We start from the raw sequence: 25,144 nt of genomic DNA on the forward strand, positions 1-25,144 counted from the left end.
GGCACGCCGTAGTGGAGGACTCCGGAAAGTTCGACCACCCGGGGTTCTTTAACCTGCACCTACATCTAAGCACACGGGTGTTTTCACATTTCTGCCCCATCGAAATGCGGCCGCCGTGGCCGGGATTCAATCCCGCGCCCTCTTGCTCGGCAGCCCAACACCATTGCCACTGAGCAACCACGGCGGTTTCGGATAAATTTCAGTGCTGAAAAGTTTCTTTCTACTCGTGGTATAAATCGTCATATTTTTGTGCCCTTTTGTATTTTTGCATACACTACATTTCAACGGCAGGGGCACGGGCACCACCATTTGAGGAAGGGTTGAACAGAGTACTTCTCTGACGTGCTGCTTGACGGCGTATCGGATCGCTGGAGTCGGGTACTGGGAACTGGTGCTTCTACAAAAAATTCGTTTGGCCGCGACATTCATATGGGGACGAATTACCAGCGAAGCTCTTTAGGCTGCATGAACGGGCTGCATACATTATGAAATCATATATTTTTTCAATATGGCACCACACTACGCCAACACAAGCACCACCGTGGTGGTCACCTCACCCGCTATACATCTTCCGCAACCACTGCTGCAGTCGCGGTGGCACCCCCGATACGCGTGACGTTATAAGCCCAAAAGCGCAGATCAAGCGCACAGGAGCCGTTGCCACAGTTCTCTCATTATTCGTCAAACAGGATTAAAAAAAACAAAGCGCATGAAGGCCAACTTCCTACACTCAGCGCACTGTCTAATAATATATACATGGCATTTTTTTTTACCTGCACCACATTTTAAAAAATTGCCTGTGGCAGATAGCACAATTCTAGTCCTTGATCTCAATTAACCGATGAGGTGGCCAGTACTGGTCGCTTCATGGTAATTGCGTTAATGAAAATTTTGATTAATGACACTGCGCCACATATTTTGATCTATGAATTATAGCCGCTAAGTTCGTACGGCTTATTCACTTGGAAAGAATTCTCTGGACAGCGCCAGCACCGAGATATTATTGTCGAAGTGTCCGCCGAAATGCATTGGAGTTTCAGGTACTTTTGCTCTTCATTGCACAAAACAGCGGCTTCTTAAAAAATAGAAACGTCAATTGATTTCGTCGGACACTTTGGAAATTAATATTTCGGAACTGGTGGCGTCCATCAAATGTGTGCCAAGTACATAGGACTTGTGAATTCACATACTATAATTCGTAGATTGAAATGTGTGCGGTAACGTAGTTAATTAAGATGCTAATTAGGGTAATTCTGTGATTATTCAAGTTACTATTTTTATTTCTCGTAGAAGTAATGGCCGCCTTATCGAGTAATTTAGATCAAGGTTCAGAATTGTGTTATCTGCCATAGGCAATCTAAAAGATTTGATGCAACTAAAAAGTGCACTTTGTATATAGTATTTCTCTTACAATGCCGAATTTATGTGTTATATTTGTTCCGAAGATTGTTTTGGAAGATGGCAGACTGCTTGAAGCCGGCTTCACCTCCCGCGCGCGTCTGCCCGCTATTGCCCTATCTACAGGATCAGCCCATGCATTCCTGATACGCGCCGTGGACGTAAGGCGTCCAGGGTGCCCCTCCCCACCTTGGAAACGCATGCGAGCGATGTAAACAGGGGCTAAAGGTAAATAGCTTCGCTGTAAAAAACAAACGAACGATGGAAAGCCACTTCTTCACAGATGAACACTCTTTTCTTGCTCTAATAACGCAGTAGGCTCATTGCTGGTATCAATGCCCGCGAATGAGTTGTCTCTCGGGGAAGAACAAACCCGAAATCTTTTTTTTTGTCAAGGTCATAAAGCTTTGTCACAAGTCGTAACCGCCAGATACGTGCATTGGGTCCTGGCTATAAGCATGTTAAACGAACCGTTTTATTTTCGCACTCTTTATTTTCTGCTTGTTTTTCTCATTCCCGTGCATGATAGGTCAACCTGCTTGCACAAATCAACAATTTCGGCTATGAATCCGTGCCTTTAAGCTCTCTCCTGTTCCTCTCTTCCTCTTTCGCCTATACAAAGCTTGTGAAATGCTCTCCACTTGGTCCACGTCAGCGAAGGCGTGTCTCAGCGCGGCGTTTTCAGATTGCGCGGGGGGCGAAGACCTCAGCGAAGGTGATCTTGAAAGCTGAGCAGATACTGATGTCGCGGTCATGTTAGCAGTGCCAGAGGTTTGCTATATCTGTCGGGTACACTTTGGCGCTGTTAAGCCACTTGCTCTCATCGCAGCTGTTGTTGTGCCGGCTGGCAGTTTCGTACTAAATCTTCCGATCATCGACGTCGGGATCCACGCTACCACTGTTGCGGCTAGAGTGGCGTTCTGGGCATGGAATGCACCAAGCCCATCGACTACTACGTCAACTTGTAGAAAATGAAGAAGAATTATTTGTTCAGCTTAGTTACCCGGTACCAGTGCGGAAGCCCACTCCATGCAGGAGCAAGTTTAACGTCCCGGCTCACATCAGGACCCTTACTACGCCTCCCGAGCTAGCTACTTTATCTTGTTTATTTGAACTGCGTTCTGCGTCGTATCACAGCGCCAGACCTTCTTCCGAAATTTCGGTCGAGGAAATCGTTTCCTCCCGAAATTCTTCTGCGGAGAGCCTGAATTTAGCGAGCAAAGCCACCTTCACTAAACTGTACTTGCCTGCTTCGGACTCGCTCAGTCTGACTACGACCTGCACGACATCTCCCGGCATGAATTCCAACAACCACTCCGGCCAACTCTCCTGGTGAAATGATCGCTTCTCACAAATACGTTCGAAATTAATTAGGTAGAGACTGATGTCATCGCCTGTTTTGTATGACTAAAGCTAACGCGTCATTTTCACGCTTTCTGTTCTTGGAGGTGCCCTGCACCTAAATCTCGCGAGGTATAGTCTTTGTGTGAGCTCAATTTCATGCTGCATCCCTTTTACTCTTTCTTTCCTTCTCTTCCGCTCTTACTTTCCTCGGGCGCTCCATTATCTCGCGTTCCTTGTATTCCGCTCTTGTTATCCTCTCGCACTCCTTCCCTTTCTTTCCTCTCGCGCTCTTTCTCTTCCTTTTCGCAACATATCTTTTCGTAGGCCTCTATGAGCTCGTCCTCCTCAAAAACCCCTTCGTCAATCGTTTTACGAATTTCGGGCTTCCCCAACCTATGGGTAATCTCCAAATCGAGCTCTGTTGCTAGTATCAACAGCTCTTCTTTCTTTAACACTCTAATATCCATGCTTTTGAGGGCTGACTACAACTTCCCCTGTATTTCCCGCACACGCGGTGGCGATCAATCGCAGATTATTGCACGATACAACCCTGTCCTTATCGTAAGGCAAAACGTAGTCGCTCAAGCACTCAGGCAACGTTGAGCTTGCGAAGGTCGTGTCTCCCGGGGCCGCGTTCCCAGGTCTGCCGATCCCGGATGGTTGAACTGCCTTCTGCTACTCTTCCTTCCAATTTCTTCATGACTCCCCAAGACTCCGCGTCGTTACTGCGATGGTTGTGTCTCCCTGAGTCACAAAGAGGAGATCTGCCGATCCCGGATCCGCAGAAGTCGTTCTTCCGTCGTAGTTTCCCTCGATCTTCGAAGTTCGTGTCTCTCGGCGCCACGTGCACAGGTCCGGCGATCCCATATCGTAAGGGCTGCCTGTTTGATCTTTTCCTTCCAGATTCCTCGAGTTGTCCAAGACTCCACGCCATTAGTGCGACGGTTGTGCCTCCCTAAGACACGAAAGGGGGGGGGGGGTGTCTGCCAATCCCGCATCCGCAGAAATCGCTTTTCCGTCCGTAGTTTCCCTCCATCTTGCGAAGTGCGTGTCTCCCGGAGCCACGTACAAAGGTTCACCGATCCCAGAACCTGACGACTGCCTTCTTGATCTTACCGCTGCCAAACAGTTGTTGCGGCTCGAGTGGCGTTATGGGCATGGTCTCCACCACGCCCATCGTCAATGTGTGTAGAAAATGAAGTAAAACGATTTATTTAGCTTAGAGACACGGATTCAGTGGAGAAGCCCACTCCATGCAGGAGCAAGTTAAAGGTCACAGTTCACACCAGAACCCTCCGTCCTCACTATGGAAAAGTCTCCGCTTTTAATCCCGTTGTCTTCGCTAGGCGAGTCGACTAGAGAATCTCAAGACTGTCCAGCAGCAAATCACCATAGTCGACTACGTTGCGATACCACGCCCACGCTATCCGTCACCCGCAGTAACTCCTCCTCGAGGAAACTGGTTTGGAATCTGTGGAAAGAATTCATCCGGTGACACCTGGTTTATATGCACTATCTGCACTTATATGTTGTTTATATGCACTACCACCCAAAGTATGATGGTTAACAGCTCTATGCCCTATAATGTAAAGCTATTCTAATCTGGTTTTATTCTAATCTCCTGATGTCAAATTTGCATAATCGCCAACGCAATCATCATGTGGTGAAGCCCAGTGCGTTGCACGGACATCCCAATAAAATGCTCTGCTTGTTTAAAGCAGGTAACTTTTGTTTGCTTTCAAAAGCAACAAAATTACCCACAATGAGCGGTTTTACAGCGGAGCTGTTATACGCTAGGTTCTCGTGGTTTAAGCAAAAAAGATGGCGTAAGCAAGAAAGATGGCGGCCACCACAGAGCTAAAAGGGCTAAAGCATAACACAAAACCGTGTCACCGGGTACGCCCCAGCTACGTTTAATCGCGAGAAGTGTCAAAACGTACCGTCATAAAAACTTGTAATAAAAGATATCGTAATAAAGATGTTAAACCGTGATAGACAGTGTTTAGTATGGATTGCTGTTTTATGTCATGGGGTCTATAGGCAAACCTATAGACTGTTCCTGTTCCTGTTGTTTATAGACCTCACGGGGTCTATAGGCAAATCGTAGACTGTTCCGTTCCTTTCGTAACGGAACAGTCTGCGGATATTCAGAAAAAAAAAACATTTTTCGTCGGCACGGTAACGCACAATTAACGCATACACATCCCTTCGACGGGGTTAGTTCTCGAGGTTTTGTGAAGTGGAGTGACAGACAGGCGAAGTGGGCGCAGGCCTGAAACTTTTGACCAATGGCAGAGGGGAGGGCTAATGGCAAAAAGGCGTTGAACCAGAAAGAATTATTTTTCTTTTATTTTGTCTAATCATGCTTAAACAGCATGCACATGTCTTATCAAATGAGGCGCTATCGCGGTTTTCGAGACGTTGCGGGACCGACAGATGATGAGGGGTTGGCCGGAAAGTATTTTGACGAACCGTGGAGGTCAGATTGCTTAATTCGAATAGAAAAGTATGGAATAGCTTTGCATTATAGCACCCCTTTCTACTACAGAATTACGCAGTGAAACAACAAACACTGCCATAATTTATGGGTGGCTCAATAAAGACTGAGACTGATGCTCTGAAATTATTATTTGTCAGAATTATACGTCGGCAGTTTTATACTTCAATTATATGGTATCTGCCGTTTTTGCGAAGCCTAGATAACATTAGTCACACTGTTTTTCGCTACCTTCCTAAAAGCAGCCTCCACTTGATGAACCATAAAATGCCTTTAGCTGCCATTGTAGGCCACCTTCAAAGTGACCTTGAGCCATAAGCCAGAGGCGTTATCTGGGCACTGAAATGAGAACATCCGGGTAACCAGTCAATAGCGCATTACACACCCCAGTTACTTCCTAAACAAAATAGAAAAAGTATTGCTTCCAAGTTGTTCCAAATGTTTGTTCACGATATCACTGGCGCTGTAAGTTCCAGTACAATTAAGTTTTATTTGTCATTACCAATTGCGACGTTCAAAAGGCAGATACAGGGCGCTATCCACTTGATTTCCATCTTTTGGCACTGAGACAGAGTTCAGTGTGCTCTCTTCAACGCCAGCTCCGGTAGCATCCAGCAGCATCCAAGCCGTTAGCGTCCGGCGCACCGCGGATGGCTGTTTGACCGAGACAAGACTTGCAATGAGGTTCTGCCTGTGCAGGAAACTATTGCGTCCATGTCGATCAGTCCACAGTATGGCCTGGTGCGGTAGGGTGTGGCGGAGTGTGCCAAGGCGAACATACAGTACACCCATTTTAAGATCACTTTAAACCAATCTGCTGTGCCGGTATCCATTTCATGCTTACACCTGCTTTCAATTACGGGAAAGCCAGAGTTCTTTAGCTATGCCTTGTTCCATCTCTAGTTCCATGTAAATGCAATGTAATCTTTTACCCATCCCCGAAGCATCGAAACGATCTCCTTGTCCGTTCTACAGTCCGGATTCGGCACTCTCCAACTTCATTGTACACCTCAGGGTAAAAAAATATTACTTTGACATAAAAAAGTGCATTAAAGAAGTTGGAGGTGATTTTTAACTAGGTGTCAAAAGATGGCTTGACTCATCTTATCTGGGCTCGATAGAAACACCACACGCATCTATATTACTGAATAGTTAAAATGCAGTAAGGGACAGAGTGCCGATGCATAATTTTCACAAATAAAATATCGAAGCATCAGTGCCAATCTTTGGTGAACAACCCTTGTACCCGTAGTGCAGCAATAATGCCATTTTTAGGCTCACAGTTTTTTTACTTAATGGAAGAGCTTTCGAAGAGCGTTCTGCTATACGCTTACAGTGAGAATCGCGTTTGGTTTTTTCCGTACAGGTTTTTTTGTTATGATCACCTGGGAACGAGCTTGCGACGGGTTCTATTTCCGTCTGCAGCGGCCACACCACTATAGGCCAGTGCAGTACAAACTCATTTGGTATAGGAATTTTTGTGCGCATGAAAGAACCTGCAGTCGCCAAGTTTATACACACTCATTGTGAGTTAGAGCGCAATAAATGAGCACGTAGGCAGCGTAGGACCCTTTGAATGCGCTATAGCTTATGGATATAGTAACCACCTCGCACAGCTCTCGACCTCACAGAGACCTAGGAGAAACTGTGTTACACATGAACTATGGTCAGTCAGTTGAAAATGGCGAAGGCTAGTGCGGATATGTGCGATACTAATCCACAGTAATACTGTTCACTTGAAGGTGGTATTTTTTTTCAGCAGTTCGGCCTTGTACAAAGGCGGTCCTGTTTTTTTTTATTGCCAGCGGGAATTAAAAACGTGGCTCGCAACTCATTATAGAATTCCATGAAAAGTGTTCAATTTGATTCTTATTTTGTTATTAAAACACATTTTCGCAGATTTGTGCAGTAAAGCTTGTTTGCTACTAAGCTCCTGTGTTGGCCCCCTTATTTTTATGCGCGTGTTTTCTTTATTGATTGAAATATTCGTGGCATTTTCTACAACTAAGCATGCCATTGCTCCTAATGACGCCGTGTTAGAGAGCTCAAGATTAAGCGCAACCGGACGATCGAGGTTAGGTTTCCAGATAAGCAGCAGGGACGTAGGTCAGACGAGTTCCTGGTGTTTGCTACCCTCCACACTAAAAGCAAAATTAGAAAAGAAGATGCACGGAAGGACTACAGGAGGTTATTCCGTCAAGGGCTTACAAAAACTCCACTAGAGTGCAAGTAGGCTATTGCGCCAGCCCCACATTCCAGTCTGAGAAAACTTACTGCAGCGCATCGGTTATGAAGCGGTTTAAACAGAGAGCCGCCAGATATGGTATCTAGAACAGATACACAAAAGGTTTCAAATGTTCTAATATTCAGAAGAGTCGCTGGTCGTACTGTGGGCCATTCTAATACGGAAAAAGCAGGCGTTCTTAAACACAATTCGAGGCCGTAGACGATACAACAGTATTTCACAGTATTTCTCAGCGTTAGCTGATAGTTTGCACTTGGAGTCGTGTCAAAGAATACAGGGATAGCTTTCAACATATGGCGATGCTTGGAGAACTTCCTTGTGCGAGCAAGCAGACCGACTTGTCCTGGAGCGCCTTCTTTTTATGTTTTTCGTGCTCGTTTCCGGACGCATTACGCTAACAAGCGTCACAAATTACTAAGCGCGAACAGCTCGGCTAGTTGGTTGTGCATAGCATTATGACACATCGTTCCAGCGCACAAATACAACTGTTGTTCTTGTTGTCCTTCTCTGCTTGTCCATGTTTATTTCTGCGCTGGAACAATGTTTCATAATGCTAGTCGCAAATTAATAACTTATTCTCAATTACCTATGTTTGCGATCAAATAGCCACTTTGGCTAATAATATCACCGATGTGATTTTGGCGTATTATCAAGAAATTTCAAGCTATTATTTTCCACGCCGGCTTGTCTATATCCACATTGCATGAAAACAGCAACTCGTAAAACATGACCATTGCCGTTTTTCCATGGCGTCGAATGCTGTGGGATGGAAGGTATCCATCCAGTAACTTCTGGTGTGGCACCTTCGCTTATACCACTGTTCCTACGCGCCAGTGGAAGCAGACTAATGAGCACATTGGCAAGTAAAAAAGGACACGCCTGCGCAGTGAAAGGCATTGAACCCATGGCATGTCACCGTCAGAGAGCTCAGCTAAGCCACTACATTGGCTCTGGCATCTTCGAACACATTACCAAGCTGCCAATAAGAACATTCTGGCTTCCCCTAACCGGTGGCATGCGACGTGCTGAATAAATGAAGAAAAAGACTGTTTATGCTTATTCGTTTAATTATTATTTACGAATCACGCAATTTGTTTGACTGTAAACGCAAATGAAACGTTAGTGCTGAGGATAGCTTACACGAAACCTTGTTTTCGGTTGACGGCGTCTAATGAATACTCCAAGTGGACGAGTGTGCGTCCTCCAACCAACCGATGAACGATTTTGCGTACCCCTTTTTTTCTATCCTATCTATCCTTTCTATCCTACCGCCTGATTAGTGTGGTATTCGTCTTGACAGTGGTTATGTGCGAGAAATATGCAAATAGTATTGACGTGATTGCGGTTAAAAATGTATCACTTTTGGTTTCGTTGCCCTTTGTAACAGTCAGTTCTAATGCACACGCTGGACAGTGATATTACCAAGACATGCATAAACAGCAAGAACAATCAAAGCTACATACATGGTGGTCTATCGACTTAGTTACGGTAATGTATATTATATTATCGGTCACCGAGTTAGTCAAAAACAGGTTCGAATTGGAAAGTTACGCCACAATGGCCTTAGTGTTTCGTGCTACGACTGCACGCGGTCGAGAATACTTTGTTATTCTTTACGTGTTCTTGAAACAACTTGCAATGAAATGTCTTTTTTATTTGTGTACTTCTTGCAAGCTTTGAAAATTTGTTTACACGACCAAGTAGTAGATCTTCGTTGATCGAGATGGATGAATGCGGTAGCAACACCTTAGTAAAGAAGCATGGCAAGGCATCGACACCAAAAGCCCATGGAATGGACACTCAAGCTCCTAACTGAACGTAACTAATTGATATCGGAGCTAAACGTCTTTTTCTTCCGTGCAAAAGTGAATTCCTAATCTTTACAAAATCTGAGTTAATACTGTATAGAAAACCATTTATTTGTAAAAAGGCACTGTCTGCACAACACGCAAAAGCTCGTTTCCTGTTTTTGGTACTGCAAGGCAAGCTTAGATGGTATAGTGTCGGAGGGGAATTTTTTTTTTCGCAGTACAACGTCAGATGTTGCTTTATAAGCGCCGCATCTCATACCTTATAGTCAATAGTTTGCACGACAAGCCCATTCCGCCACTTGTGGAGATACAGGTATTCCGTTGCACTCTGAAGGCGGTGGGTGGCGTCGTATGGCGTCGGAGTTGGTAGCGCCATCTTTGTTGCGCCCCGAAAACTAACCGCTATAAGTGTTCTATAGATTTTCCCTCTTGATAGCACGCCATTTATTGGCCCACATTTATACTATGAGCAGTCGTAACCAGCTTTCACTATGTGTAACGCGAATTCATAGTTGAAACGTAAGTAAAGAATGCCAATGAGCAGTGCCAATTGACAAAAAAGCGATAATGCGAACACGTAAGCTTACGTGTATTTGTATTTGTAGTAAAGGCTCAGTGGTGATTGGCCATATGATCGTGAATAAGCAAAAAGGGGCAGGCGCACCAGGGCAGCACAGGTCAGAAATTGTTTGAAAAGGTAGATGTGATTGATTGTTCTTCATTTGCTACTGTGTATTCTTCTGCGCCAAATTGACCTGCAGCGACAGCAATTGTATAAAATCTTTATTGCTATCGTTGAAACAAAAAATTTGCTAATTTTTGTCAGTTTTTATGTCGATGATGCAAAGTAAGCTGCAGGGCTATGTTACAAACTCTGATAATTAACTGCTGCACGCTTTCTTGCCTGGTTTGAAACTATTGTAAGAAGTCTATATAGGATTTTATAGCGAAGGTACACGTGTAAACAGTGATTATTAACGTGACAACGCGGTCATATTCCTAACCAGCTGTCTTAGCTCTTTAGCTAATCCAACCGAGGTACGAATGCTGCCTGTTCATAACTTATTCCTCTAGGCTTGATTAAAAGAAATGTTGCAGTTGTGCTTATTGTTTGGCACTGTCATCGTATATAGTCTGTTTTCCTTCTGCAGACAATTAAACTAACCTTCTAAACAGAGAAAATTGAGCGTGAGACCGACCACACTTTTTCGTAACTGAGGGGGAGGCAGGAGGGGGGGGGGTGTCTGAAAGTTAAGCATCGAAGGTGAAGAGGAGGGAGGTGAAGTTTAACTTTAGAACCGGGGATGAGGATGAGAGAGAAAAACAATGTGAGAGTATGTGGCCACCTTTGCTTCGCACATAAATTTTTCCTTCGATTACCACTAACACAGTAATGCTTGCAGCAAGGGCCGAGGGGTATGCTTTTCTTGTTGTTGAATCTTGCATTATATACTGTTTCCGTTTGCGAGTGAGAGAAAGGTTTCTTCTTCAAATTCAATTTGAGACAGCAAACTAGCGATGTTCTCAAGGCGTTGCAAAGGCAGAACGTCTATAGAAATGGGTTGAAATACCGATGTCGTATAAGAGGTTAATGTACCTTGATGGATATCTTCTTGTAGTCAACATTAGTACAATAATACAGAGAGAAATGTAGTAAGTGTTCAACACTTTTACATCATTTTATTTATTGGCGGAATCCCCTGGTACTTCGTGGAGTCGAGACACTCGTGAGCTGTATGGCAAGTTGTGATAAATGCTCTTGGCTTTCTTGAGGAATGAGTAATCGTTATTAATGCGAACCGACAGAGACGAACCGACATACAAAATTTTACTATATTCGTGCATTTTTCCCTTGCAATCAAATCGCCACCAGGAGACTGAACTATATCTCGGTAAAACCTCGGTATGGATCTTCTTTTAAAATGAAGTTCTGGCGCATGAGTTGCTTATACTTAACCGGTTTACCTGTAGTCCTTACACGCCACTAGAAAGCGGCACCTAATAGTAGCCGGTGCCTCCAGCGACTCCGCCAGCCGCTAAACCTCCGCCGGCTCTGGCACGAGCTAGGGCAGCCGCACGCGCTGCGGCAGCGGCTTGAGCGGCTGCACGTGCCTGTGCCTCCGCTTCAACTTCAGTTGAGGTTGCCGTTTCTGCACTTGCGCCTGCATGAGCTTTAAGGTTAATGCCGATCTGGAGGCCACCGCGGAGGCGTCCTCGAAGCTTGCCGCGACCTCTTGCCCGCGCGCGACCGCCCAACCCAGCTCTCCCTCCCGCGCCGGCAGCGGCACCCCCTTGTGCGCCAGCGTTTGCACCAGCACCAGCTCCAGCGGCAGCACCTGCCAAGCCCCACCTTTCTCGTCTTCTCCGTTCGCGCTCTAAACGGCGCTGCAGTCGCCGCCTCCGCCGCTCCTCTCGCCTTTGGGCCAATCTTTCACCAAGAGTCAGTGGACCTTCGTTGCTTTCTTCGCTATTTTCTTCTTCCTCCTCACCGCGGCCTCCCGAAAGCCCCGGTAGCTGACCAACATTCATTCCGCCAGCTAAACCACCGGTACCTCCCGCACCTCCAGACATTCCTCCGCGCAGATCCGGGTTTACACCAGCGGAGCCACCCAAACCTCCAGTGATTCCACCGAACGTGCCGGAGCCCACTCCCGCTGACAGGCCTCCTCCTGAGCCACCCACGCGCCCTCGAAATTCCGGGGCCCCAGCTAAGTTCCCTGCCCCGATAAGACCACCGGTGCCCGAGCCTCGCATTGAGCCCCCAGATATGCCACCAGGTAAAGATGTTCCTGGCACGAAGACTTCCTCCAACCCTTCCGGTTGGCGTCCTGCTCCACCAAAGCCGCCTCCAATGCCATTGATGCCACCTTGGCCCCCGGCGCCAGCATTCATGCTTCCTTCAATGCCACCGAAGCCTCTGCCTCCAGCATTGATGCCTCCTCCGAAGCCTCCTCCTCCGAAGCCGCCGCCACCATCTCCGAGTCGGAGCTGTGAGTTTCCAGAGCCAAGACCTAAGGATCCATGCAATCCCAATCCTGCGTTTCAAGCATCACACGTACATACTTTTAGTCAGGGAGTAAATGCGGGTTATCCATAAAGTAGCATAGTAAACAAGAAAAGTGGACACTCGAGCCATTTCGCGGCCGTGCTATGGAGATTCGCCGATTCTGCTAGCTGGCAGAGCACATCAAGAAAAATGTGGCTGTTGCCGCGGCTAGTAGCTGGAGAGGGAGCACAATCTAACACGTGCGAAGCCCAGTCAGGCCCCGTCGCCGAGCTCGCGGCGGCGTCTTTTGTAAAATGTGCCCGAGGATCGTTGCTGGGTTCTGCCAGCGTCTGACACTACCGCTTCGTCGCCATTTCATGGCAAGGCCACAGGAAGTTCTTTTTCACGTTCTTAAAGACATATTCTCTTCGTATTTTGCTTTTTCGCTGTCAGCCACATGAACAAGGCATGGAGGGGGGCATGGCAGCCTTGAAGACATAAACAGCTGCGGCCCACTTGTAACCTTGAATTTCTATTTGCATTCTTTTTTACCATGCGTACCAATGTGTGGTGATGCCAGATGATAACAGCTTCCGAGCTGTGAGGCACGTTCGAAACAATGGCGGAGTTAGATAATAAAGTAAAATGGTTCGTTAAGAAATGTGGCCTATAAACATATGCTGTTGGGTGTAGACTGCTTTAGGCTACGCGCAGCGCACGGCTTCTGAAAAAGTATCGTGTACCAGTTTTGCAAAAGAAATGTGCCTATTTCTAAAGCGACACACATGCAATATTTGCAGTAGGGTAATAATGCACGCTCTCTCAGCCTCTATAACAGGCTATGTGCGCCCGAGCACTGTTATCTCTTTTGCATTCGGATAAAGATACGTGTTTTCATGTTTTGTGTATGGAGTCCTTTCCCTAGAAAGTTTCTAGTTGACGTTGTAGTTCTGCGGAAACCCGCAAGGTGGAGATAAGTTAATAAAGGGAAAATCAGAAATCAACCGGTTCGTAGCAATTGCTACAAAGGAAACCCATACGGGTTGCTCGAAAGAAAAACCTCAGAGTTGAAGAAAAATTCGTCCTGGTCCGGGACTCGATCCCGGGACCACCGCCTTTCCGGGGCAGCCGCTCTACCATCTGAGCTAACCAGGCGGCTAGCAGATGGCAGGGCGAAGTTGAATTTGTCGAGAACACACGAAGCAAAGGCAAGTGTTTGACGTAGTAGTTCTGCGGAAACCCGCAAGGTGGAGAGAAGTTTATAAAGGGAAAATCAGACATCCACCCATTTTATAGAAACTTTATTAATGTTTCTAGTTGTTTAGCATTTATAACAGTGCTTCCTTGACCTCAGATTAGAAAAATATGCATTACACGAAGGAACCTAGCATTTTCATTCAAAACCTTTGAAGACTCCAGCATTGCTTACACGAAGAAACGTAGCTTGTATACCTTCAATAGCTTTGGAGATTCCAGTATTCTTTACCTTCTGCCGGACCCGCCGTGGTTGCTCAGTGGCTATGGTGTTGGGCTGCTGAGCACGAGGTCGCGGGATCGAATCCCGGCCACGGCGGCCGCATTTCGATGGGGGCGAAATGCGAAAACACCCGTGTGCTTAGATTTAGGTGCACGTTAAAGAACCCCAGGTGGTCTAAATTTCCGGAGTCCTCCACTACGGCGTGCCTCATAATCAGTAAGTGGTTTTGGCACGTAAAACCCCAAATATTAAAAATTAATTACCTTCTGCCTGTCACTCTACGTATTGCAGGAACCTCCACTATTCCTTCCTAAAGATACGCTCTACAGCCAAAGGACATCATGCATATTCCAGGACAAATTTCTAAGTATCAGAAGACTATTGCAAGGCTTCAAAGATAGCTGGTAAATAGCGCTAACAAAGTCGAAGGGCATAATTAACTGAGATGCCAATATCTTGCAGCTATTCAATGAAGAACCCATTGGATTAGACATTCCAGATGAGGATGTTGGTGCGTGCCGAATTATTTTTGCAGCCATTTTATCTTTGTACGTACCCATTTACATAATTTTGCCACCTTAATTCACCTCATTTCATCGAAGTACAAGTAAAAATGTCATAGTTATTCCTTCTAAAGCAATCTCAGCTTGAGTAAATTGATTGCTGGCGTGTCTGTGTAGTTTTTTTTCATATTCTGGATAGTTTCGACACGTCTTGTGTGTTATTATCTTTGTGTAAAGTTATTGCCATCATGCCAATTACTGCTCGCTATTCTTTATTCCTTGCATTTCGCAGTGTCTTCCCATTTTCATGTGTCTGCCACATTTCTCACAATGTTGCTGCAATAAATTGCCAGCGATTTGTCGTTTCTTGGATGTCCAGTAAGCTGATTGATATTGAAGGAACATGCCGTATTTATTTATGATATTCCTTTTGGTGTCAGTTATTAAAAGTACAATATTACAAACGACAAAGTTTTACCTCCTCACTAACTCTTCGCATGCTTGTTGCGCTCAGTTACAGATTGAAACAACGAATATGAATTTCGATAAAACCAACATAAAGTGAAACACCTTTGTGCGCTCGTCGTCGCAACATATAAGGAGCGGCACAAGCGCCTGCTTGAACTCACTCGATTTATGCAACGTTATTACGGGTCACAAGAAAGGAATAGAAGAAAGGAAATTAAATCGTGGCCTCCGAGATTCGGTGGCGTGTGGCGAATATATTGGAGGATGCTGCGTTTCGCCGATTCCGCTAGGTGTGATGAGAGCTAAAGTCGGCCACAAACGCCTACGGGAGTGTCCACTCTTGACGTTTGCTATATTACCCTATTGCTTATATTCAAAGAAATTAATTTCACATGCGGGGTGTTGGTCTTTCTGAAAAGGGTAAGAAATAGAAACGAAAACGCTCACCTTCGGCAAGTTCATAATACGCATAAAAATTTGTAGGCCTCTCGCGCCATTTTCCACATAAGGTCGTTTTATGAGATGATAATATTAGTTGGTGCTTAGTTCGGATAATAAAGAACGTTTTATTAGCTACAGTGAAATTTCTAGACTTGCTAAAGAAGCACAGACTCCCTCAAACGACGGAGAGCCAATAAGGTTGGCCGCGTCTCGTCGAACTCAACAGCAAATGGCATCATTTGTTAGCATCCCAGTTCCTAGTTTTGTGCATCGATGGCTAAGGTAAATTGGAAGCTTCTAATTATACTTACACAACCATGTCGTGTTGAACAACTTCAATACCTTGCGGTGAGCAGGAATGTTTGGAAGCGCCTTAGCCAAATATACGATAAGGACTAATATTTTTCTGGCGTTAATTTTGCATCCTTAAATAAACAAGCGGGAATTCATCGAGAAAAAGTACCTTTCTGCTTTGTTATAGAAAATTGGGGCGATTCCCTCTCCGTCGGCCACAACCCTAACCTAACCCGTCGTGGTTGCTCAGTGGCTATGGTGTTGGGCTGCTGAGCACGAGGTCGCGGCATCGAATCCCGGCCACGGCGACCGCATTTAGATGGGGGCGAAATGCGAAACACCCGTGTACTTAGATTTAGGTGCACGTTACAGAACCCCAGGTGTTTGATATCTCTGGAGTCCTCCATTACGGTGTGCCTCATAATCGAAAAGTTGTTTCGGCACGTAAAACCTCATGTTTAATTAACTCTACCCTAAATATTAAATCCTCAACCGCACATAAAATGAAATAGCGCGCTGTGATCTTGGTAGCTCATACAGACATCATAAAAAGGTGTAATTGTTCCCAGAGATATAGAAAAGGAAACTGCTTTGTGCGTACGAGCATAATTGTGTATTGATTTGTAAGGGCTGCTCTACTGGGTGAATAAACTGTGAGGTTATGACCGCGAATTTTACAAATGTACGCGGGGATGTTCATTGTTTTGTACTAACGATGCTAGAAAATTGTAAAATAGCCCTAAGATGCCGAAGACAAATGCGTGAAACTTATAGATAATAAATTGGCGTACCTTAATACTTGATAAAAGTGCCTTGGCAGCTGCCCGGTTTGACGGCACGGTAGTCATTCGTCATAGTGAATGTTAATTCACATGCCTGCCTTCGCCATTCAACTTGTGATTTAGTTATAGTCTTGCACACTTCTTTTTTTGTCGGTTTGATGCGTGATGTGTGAGATAGCCGGGATAAGAATGGTGTATATTACGCGTGTCCACCTGAATAAACCTTGGGTTCAAACCAGCGCATGTCACGTCCTCCCTTTCCTGGTCCTCGTCTTTTTTGAGTGCTCTTTTACAAAACCTATGAAACATTAACAAGTCGAACAGCTTGCCAGACTTGCCAGGTTGATAGGAAAGTGGCGCCAAAATGGACGATAAGACGACAAATAGGCGAACATGCTAGAAGTGTTAGAGGTAGAAGTTTGCAAATGCTTGGTTTATAAAGCAGTTCGTTTTTATATTATGAAGCGAGCTAAACACATTCCGTACAACATAGAGGTACCAATTTTCAATACAATTAATGAACCAATTAAAACCATCAGAATAGTGCAAGATAAATTTTTTTTAAGCTTCCGGTGACTACACCCAGATCAAGCACATGTATCGGAACTTCGACTATAAAACTGTGCTGCCAAAGAGGACTCCAATTTAGGGGTTTTATTAGAGAATGCTAGCTGTGGTACAAAGCATCGAATACAGAATACTGCGGACTGCTGCCAAATAAAAATATCAAAATCTTTTCCTAAAGGCAACTAAGACAGGCGTCGCAGATGCGAAAATGGGAGATCATGTGTGCAGTAAAAATGCTCTTGGCTGTATAGTAGTGGTGGTCAAAATGAAGCAGGTACACATTTAGGCCAATATAATTAAATCGTATAACTTATCTCCTTTGTTTTATTCAGAAACAATCAGTTCGCCTAATGTAGATCAGTGAGCTCAAGCGTAAACCAAACTTGTAGATGTTTCACAGTAGTGCCAGATAGGGAAGCTCTTAGTGAATATAGTATTTAGCGTCTCGGAGAAGGAAAGCTCACCAATGTTCTGCTTGTTGTTTCAGCCACGTTGCTGAGACAAAAACCGGGTACATCCCTTTGTTTCCTTTTATAAAATGTTGAAGCGAAGGGGGCAGAAGCCAAGGTGAGTGCCTGGTTATTAGCTCAAAAAGAAACAACGTCCGTGTCCTTGTGCAGTGGGCGGGTGCGAGAGTGGTTACCCCGCGAGGTGCCTGTCGCTGCTCGTTACACACTTCCGGCGCACTTCCAGCCGACGCACTGGAATTGGCCATAATGAGTTTGGAAGCAATCTCAAATCATGTGAACTTCAGGGAGTGGAGGTTTACGATTGCAGTGACATATTTAAGAGAAGGTCGACACACTGCGGTGGACGCGAATGCACTTATAGCGTGTTGTTGCGGCTTTTTTTTTTATTGGGTCATGATAATCGGAGCATAACGTCGTGGTGGATTTGTAGAACCCTAGCGCCAATCTTGTCAGCAATATCTTGCTTGTTTGGTGCCGGCATCAGATTTCAGAGGTCACGTCGTGTCTCTCATAGGCATGCTTGACGGATGCACGCTACAAAAATTTATGGGAACCTTACTCGCGGCGTTTACATGAATACGACAGAAGCGTATCGTATCAACTTTCAAGCGTATCGCATCTCACGTAAACGAGGTAATTCGCTAGGAAGGCGTATCGTATCCAATACGCCAAACAAGGGTTTCAGCGGCGCATGTAAACAGAAGCGTATCGCATCAGGAATTATGGGAAAGCATACGCTGCGGGATTACAACCGGCCAACCAACCAGCGGCGCGGCCGTATGGCAGCGGAAGCATGTTTACCGGAAGTAGGGGGCTTATTTTCAAATGTTACACCAAACGGCGCTAGCTTGCCAGCCAGTGGTATGCGCATACATATAAACGGAGGTGCATCAGGGGAATCCGATAGGGCAAGATAATACGATACGCCTCTACCGTATTCATGTAAACGCGGCTACTGAGCTAAACTGCGATAGGCGAAAGCCTATCTATGACTGCCCCTGTAGCTGTTGTCTGAACTGTTCTGCGAACGGATGCCGCCGTGGCCGCGAGCATGGGATGCAATCACAGTCGTATGGCTGCAAAGTTTGTCGCCGATGTGCGCGCACCCCGACGCCCATGTCCGCGCTCTGCCACGCGCCCACTCGCACAGTGCTACTGGTATGCCGCCTCCTCTCCTTGCTCCCCTCGCCGGTGATCATCGCTTTCCTGCGTCCGCCAGGGATTGCGCTCGAACACTCATGAGCCACTTGAGGCTTACGCCTTAATATCAAGTGCGCTATTGTGCGGTGCGTTTTGCACCGTATTCCGCGCGCCGACTCTCCGAAGTGCGATCTGCGCGATATCCTCGAGGCCACGAGCCCATGTTATTTGCTAACAATATGCGCGCGAACTTCATGCAGTGGTCAATTTATCAGCAGCGATTGGCACTAATATCGCTGGATCTTTGACGGGACCAACATTCCGACTAACCAATACTTGCTTTCTTTGACGTTTTCAGAAACAGTGGTTGGCGACTGAAATAGGTGTCCATATATCCTCATCTGACTGCTTGTCCCCATTGTGACCCTGCATCACTCGATTTTTTGACATCCCACCCATGTCTGCCCACAGAAACAATCACAGGCAACAATGTCTCAGCCTTACGTTCAATGTTTAAAAGGTTGATGGTTTTCCCGCACTTTTTTGTTACGTTTTGCGTTTCGACAGCATTACCTACTTGAATGTCCCTTTCGACAAGCAATATTTCCAAACAATTAACTGGTAGGATGAATAAATTTTTTCCCGCAAGCTCCAACTGACACACTAACACAACACTGCCTGCTACAGGAAGAAGACGAAAGAACGAGCTTTGCCCCATACTTCGGTTTCCTGCACCATAGATCTATTAAGATTTTCGGATTATGTAATGAGTGAGGAACGTTCTTTGTCCTATTTTCGTACTTCATATTGTAGTTATTTGCCATATTGCTTGATGCAGACTGTTATTGTTATTGTTGTTGTTACTGTGTCTTAATCGCTAGTCATAGGCTAGCTGGTATCAATTAGATTAATATCAATATAAAACGCAGGATCCTATACGATGCAGTCAATTTATGAATATAGTAATATTTGGCCTCAATTTTAAAAGCTGCGCAAATGGAGGTGACTATGGCCGCAAGCTCTAAAGGCAGTTTGAAGCCAGCCCTGTCGCTGAGCTCCACCTCTCGAGACGTCATTAATGTTTCTGTACGTTAATGTAAGTATAATGCATATTGCTTCAGAGTGTATGCAGGAGCATGATGCCGTTTTAGCTGACCACGACTGGTCAGCTAAAACTGCTAACACTGCTGGTCAGCTAAAACGACTGGTCAGCTAAAACTGCTAGTTTTCTTTCAGTGGTTCGTAGCAGTTCAGCGACGTCACACTGGTTCGGGAACTGAATAAGCAATACAGCGAGCCACGTGAGTGCAACTTTGGGACGACGCAGGCAACAGTGGTAGAATACACACAATCACGACTTATACGTGCTTTGCAAACCGAAGCCCTTAATGTTATTATTATTATTTTTTTTTGTAAATAGTAGACGGGGAATGTACGTTCAGAATTTTCGACCATGGTAGGCTTAGACAACAGGGTGTGTGTGATAGAAACGTTGAGAGTAGCACGTTGACAGTGCACCTGATGTCTGCACTTACGAGTTTAGATTTTGAATGGGGCATTGCAAAATGCATAATATTAGCGTGCAGGCATTCTTGCAAGACAACAATCGGAGGGTCAACTAAAACAGGATAGGGTTGGTAATAAAGAAAAAAAATATAGGATCTTTTTTTTCTTCAAAGTACTTTTTCGGAAATTGCAAAGACATGGATAATAAAGAACATCCAACAGGCCGTTTGAACAAGATGGGATATGAACTTCTGAGACCACATTGATCATACGCAGTGTACTTAATGATAGAGGTCGAAGGTAAATAACCGCGTCAATATTGCGTATTCAAGGAAAATATGTTTGAAGAGATGGACCTGTAGAGAATCATTGCCAATGACAAGCTTTAGGACGAAGGTATAAAACAGAAGCAAGCTTTTTCTTTCACAGCTTAAGACTTCCTGATACTACACAGAATTGATTGCATAAAATATTGACAATAGGCAACAAGCCATAACGCACTTCTTATAAGAAACTTATTTCTTGGCTTTCGCAATATCGAAAGTATAGGAATTGCTTAAGTGTATCTATGTGGGTAGGGCGAATAGGGCGTAGGGTGTAGGATGTAGGGTGACTAGCACCAGGAAAAAATATTCAGATGTTAAATTGATGTGTATGTTTCCCATACCCTCATTGCGATGGCATTCACAAAGCGCGAAAAATTAGATAGTAAGAGAGAGAAAGACAGCACTATATTGCTCTCTTGCTATCTTTTATTTTCTGTGCGCCATGATTCTACCGCAATGAGCGCTATCGAGTTGCCTAAGCGTCCGAACTTGTATTCCATGGACGACAACACTTCCACAACTGCAACCACAATATATTATGCCCAGGACCATCTACCTTATTAACTTTTCTCTATTATCTGCTCTGACTAATTATTGCATAAATATTGAATATATTCAGAAATTATGAGGTTTACTTAGATATATAACATGCTGTGACATACTTGGATTGAGCACGGATGTTCCTAGTACATACCTAGAAGGCTCACTGCTAGCGCAGCGAAGTGAAGGAGCGCCATCGCGCTCACGCACTCGCAGGTCACCAAAATGATGCTCTAAAATAGCGCATGGGATTTTATACGCGGCGGTGGAACAAATGTATTTTCTATAAGCACTACAATATTGTTTGGCCGTCGTGCAAACTTCACTCAAAAAGAGTAACGAGGCACGTGCGCGGTTTCCAGCGAAACATGACCCACTGGACAGATGTGACTGCTAAATAACATGGTGCTGAGTGTGTAACGTGAACAAACGTAGTGACGGCAATCCATCATTTCTAGTTTCTATGCTTTCACCATTTCCGTGGAATACTATCTGAGGAGCGTTCTTTACTGCATAGCCACTAGTGCAGCTGGTCACACAGATTTAGTATAGCGGACGCAAAAGCCTTTTATACGCTACAAAATGGCGTGACCGAAAGGCGCATTCGCAGAAAGCTATTAAGACCTTCGCGACGCACTCTAATTTTAGGATTTACCGTTGCGGGCTTTGCGTGGTTAGTGTAACTGGCGTAACAAAATGGCGGCGTCGAGGCCTCCCGCTTCGACCTGAACTTGGCCTTTTTACCCGTTCTTTGTCGAGGCAGCAAAACATAAATGGTGAAATATTACTTCTCGTAGTCTTATCTCTCTTCGAGAACGAATTATTGGCGAAGTTTTTCCATCATTATTGAGATTACCCGTCAGTTCTGACTCTGTCGGACTTAACAAAAGACGCCACCATTGCCAAAAAGTGCTCTGATTTCTACCTTCCAGACAGCGGGGCAGCACTTGGCGTTGGCCATCTGTTCGCCATACAGAAAGCGCTACTAAACTTGTAGTCGATGACACATGTTTGCCGCAATAGCGTGGCCGTAGCCGTTTGGATTTTGTCTACGCAAATGGCGTAAGCGCTGTATAAAAAGCGTGTTGTTTTTCGGCGTATACTACTGAGAGCCACCACTACTCTCCGACACGGGTGGTTGAAGCCAGTGCACCGACTCCGGTGTTACCTTCAATAGCCACTTCTTTATATTACGATCACTAGAATCAACCCGAGGTTGATACCTAAACTAGAAAGACGGCATAGAATTTATTACACCATTTTTGTCGTTTCGGAGCAATCTGTAAAATATCTACTTTCAGGAATCATTTTTATCTGGTTTGTAACGTGTTTATTAGAAAAAAGATAAAAAGAACTAATTCCTAATTTCCAGCAAATGCCAATTTGAGAGTGGATCCACTCATACTGAAGCCTTTCTTGTGGATGACTTTGACGAATTACATTGACTTGCGTGGCAACTTGCTGACGTAAACTGCGACAAAGTTGACGCAAGGGCACCTTCAAGTCCGTAATGTGAACGACATCTTATGCAGGCAACAAATTTAGCTTTCGTAAGACAGCAGGTACTTCCTCGTGTCGACAATTGTTGGTGACACCACATGGTGTAGGTGGCCAGGCCATGTAGCACTCAAAGAGGGCATACAAAACGCAGCTGGGCAGAGGTCAGCATCTGATTTGACGTACCCATCTGAGTACACTCGGAGGTGATACTGGTAATTACTCGGCACTTGCTCCAGAAGGAGGGACTTTGCTTCTGCAGATGATACAGTGTCTTTCGAATGCATTCGCGATACGCTTAAGTGCGGGTAAAATCTAGAAATAGCGAAGGCTGGCCTATCTTTTGTCTAGTTCTTGAACAGGTCAACCCTAAGCGGTGAGGCGTGTTGAGCGCGGCGTAAAATTTTGAATGTTTGCTGGCACCTATATGTTGGGGAAGGGCTTTGCCGAGCGCCTACTTATTTAATCGCAGTAAATGTGTGAACAGAGTCTGACAGGCCTGAGTCTGGAGTGGACACGATTCAGCTTTGTACAGCACCTTTTTGTCTGAAACTGGCTTAGGAACTCCTCGACATAGGGAGCAGCTCCTGAAGCTCCTCCCGCACGACCGCTCTGATAGTCTCCCGCAGGTCGTCGGTAGCCAGTGATTGAACTCCGGCGTAGCTTGCTGAATTCGTGCCGCGGTTGGATCGCTGATTCCGCATTCCCAGTGTCTTCTCGATGCTGGTGGCCTAGCGAAGAAACTCGTCGATGATCTTCAGTGAGCTTCCTATCATTCCAGCGAAAAGTTCCTCTTGCACACGACGCATGAGTAGGTGGACTGTATTCCGCTTGGCGATTTCCGGGTCGGCGTGGCAGAATAGACGGGCCATTCCCTCCGTGAAGATCGCGATGGTGTCATTGTGCAGCTGGGCTCGGGTTTCCAGTAAAGCGTGGGCACGCTCTTTCCGCACGACGCTTGTAAATGTCTGCAGGGAGCCGCTTCGGAACAGGTCCGACGTTGTTAAGGCAGTTTCTCGATTCTCGAAGCCCGTCCTGGCCGTGCTTTCCAATGCGTAGCTTCTCGTCACTGCTCCAGCTGTTAAGTGTAGCCGCCCTGTCATGTGTCTTCAGCCAGCTTTCAGGGTCCTCAATTGTTGAACCGCGGAACGTCGGTGGTTCCGTGGGCTGCTGCAGCACGATTGGTCTTGGCGTCACTGGAGCTGTCATTGTATCTGCTGGTGTGGCCGCGCAGGTTTTAGTCTTCTGAGGCAAAAGTCCGTGCTCGGGGGTAAGTGCTTATAGCTCGTGGCTAGCTCGCTAGCCGTTGGCAACGTTAGTGCTATCTTCGGGGCTAGGGCTTCGCTTACAGCTATGCGGGGGCGTTAGGTACATGAACGAACTAGCACCTCCACCAGATGTCACGTAGTAGTGACGGGTAAAACGTGACGAAACTAACATTTTATTGCGCCAACTTCTGTCCAGAAAAGCAAGTTACGCTCAAAGCACAGTGATAACGGCGAACATGGTCGGCGATCGTCTAAATCTGATCTGCCGGTCAAGCGCGTCGGCTTTTGCACATGAGCCATCGAAGGTTCAAGAGCAATCGCTGGTGCTCACGTGTCTTCCAGAAAGTTCTACACAATTAGCGTTGCACGTACAGCCAGATTACGGAAGCTTCGGCGACAACAGACAGCAGAAAGTACCATCGACAACATTCGAGAAACTTCCGATACATGCGCGCTCGCCCCGAGCTGAGCGATAACATCGCTTAGACGGTGAAAAGCGGTCACCCGAAAAAGATAAGCAAGTACACGTGTCAATATATTTTGCCTACGGCACGGATTCTCGTCTAAGGGCTGCTTGTGCGTCGCTGTTGGCCCATTCATTTCCTATTACTACGGCACGTGCTGGTGCCCACTTAATTCGGAGTTCACTTCGGCATTGTGTCCATATTTTTGTGCGATTTGTTGAACAAGCTATACAAGCGGCATATGAATTCTTGGTGGGATAGAGAATGCATGTTATACTGCTCGCGAGTCGGTATAAATGTTGGAGCTGTTCTTTGGAAAGCAGGCTTCCTAATGTTTTTAGTTCATCGCACAGCTAACTCAATAGTAGTAGTGTCCGCGAGCATATTTTTATTGCGGTCAAATTGGTTTAGAGTTCACGAAGTCACACCGACAATGCCTCTGCTACACTTTACCGGGCTTCAAATAAATTTAAATCTGCACTTATGTCAATAATGCCAAATTCTTTGGGATTTCTTTTTAGCAGAGCGCACCTTAAGGATGTGTGCTCCGCTACATGGCCTGTTTCTTCTTTCGGTGGTTCCCCACCCCCATATCTTTAGGTGCAGGTATGCCGTCAGTCATGACATTCCAGTTTTGCGACTATGAGCACTCGCTTTTGACATTCAGCCAAATATTGTCACTGGATAGGTAGGCTTGGCAAAAATTTCTCGTCCTGAGTAGGTCGTTCGCAAACGATCAATTTGTTCCCGTTTTGCTTCACTGATGAGTTCTCCAAGTAGGTTCGAAATGCTTGTGAATTTATGTGTTCCAACTTCGTATGCATAGGTAAACCGGTAATGAGCCGCATGCCCTTCCCATGTAATTTTTCGATCTGTTCTATTTGTCTCGATGTGGGCTTGTGGTAATTGTACCCCTAGAATATACGTGAAGTAATGAGCACTTGCATAATTTGCATGCATTCTCATTTTCCCGTTCCCCTCTTTCAATGTTTTAATACGTCGTATCAGCCGAAGAACGTGATTGCATTCATTCTGTGGGTATATTAGGGAAGTACATCACTCTTATTCCGCCTTGATAGCAGCGTCGCGCATCTTATGGTTTCTTGTGTGAATGGAACGT

General features: G+C 45.5%; 1 protein-coding gene across 1 annotated transcript; it reads right to left on the reverse strand.

Annotated features, from left to right (window-relative positions):
• Positions 1-10,061: 10,061 nt before the first annotated feature.
• LOC142576343 (uncharacterized) lies at positions 10,062-21,095 on the reverse strand. The gene is made up of 2 exons (XM_075686442.1): positions 20,950-21,095; positions 10,062-12,330 (listed from the first exon to the last, which is right to left on the reverse strand). Exons 1-2 carry the CDS (start codon positions 20,990-20,992, stop codon positions 11,294-11,296), a joined length of 1,080 nt encoding a protein of 359 aa, XP_075542557.1. The 5' UTR covers positions 20,993-21,095; the 3' UTR covers positions 10,062-11,293.
• Positions 21,096-25,144: the final 4,049 nt, after the last annotated feature.

This window comes from Dermacentor variabilis, chromosome 3 (assembly GCF_050947875.1).
Source record: "Dermacentor variabilis isolate Ectoservices chromosome 3, ASM5094787v1, whole genome shotgun sequence".
NCBI classification, from domain to species: Eukaryota; Metazoa; Arthropoda; class Arachnida; order Ixodida; family Ixodidae; genus Dermacentor; species Dermacentor variabilis.

Coding starts and splice junctions, on each gene's coding strand:
- LOC142576343 (XM_075686442.1), bottom strand. CDS start 20,992: ATGGCGCTCCTTCACTTCGCTGCGCTAGCAGTGAGCCTTCTAG. Junction 12,331..20,949: donor GCTAGCAGTGAGCCTTCTAG/GTATGTACTAGG, acceptor CTTGAAACGCAG/GATTGGGATTGCATGGATCC.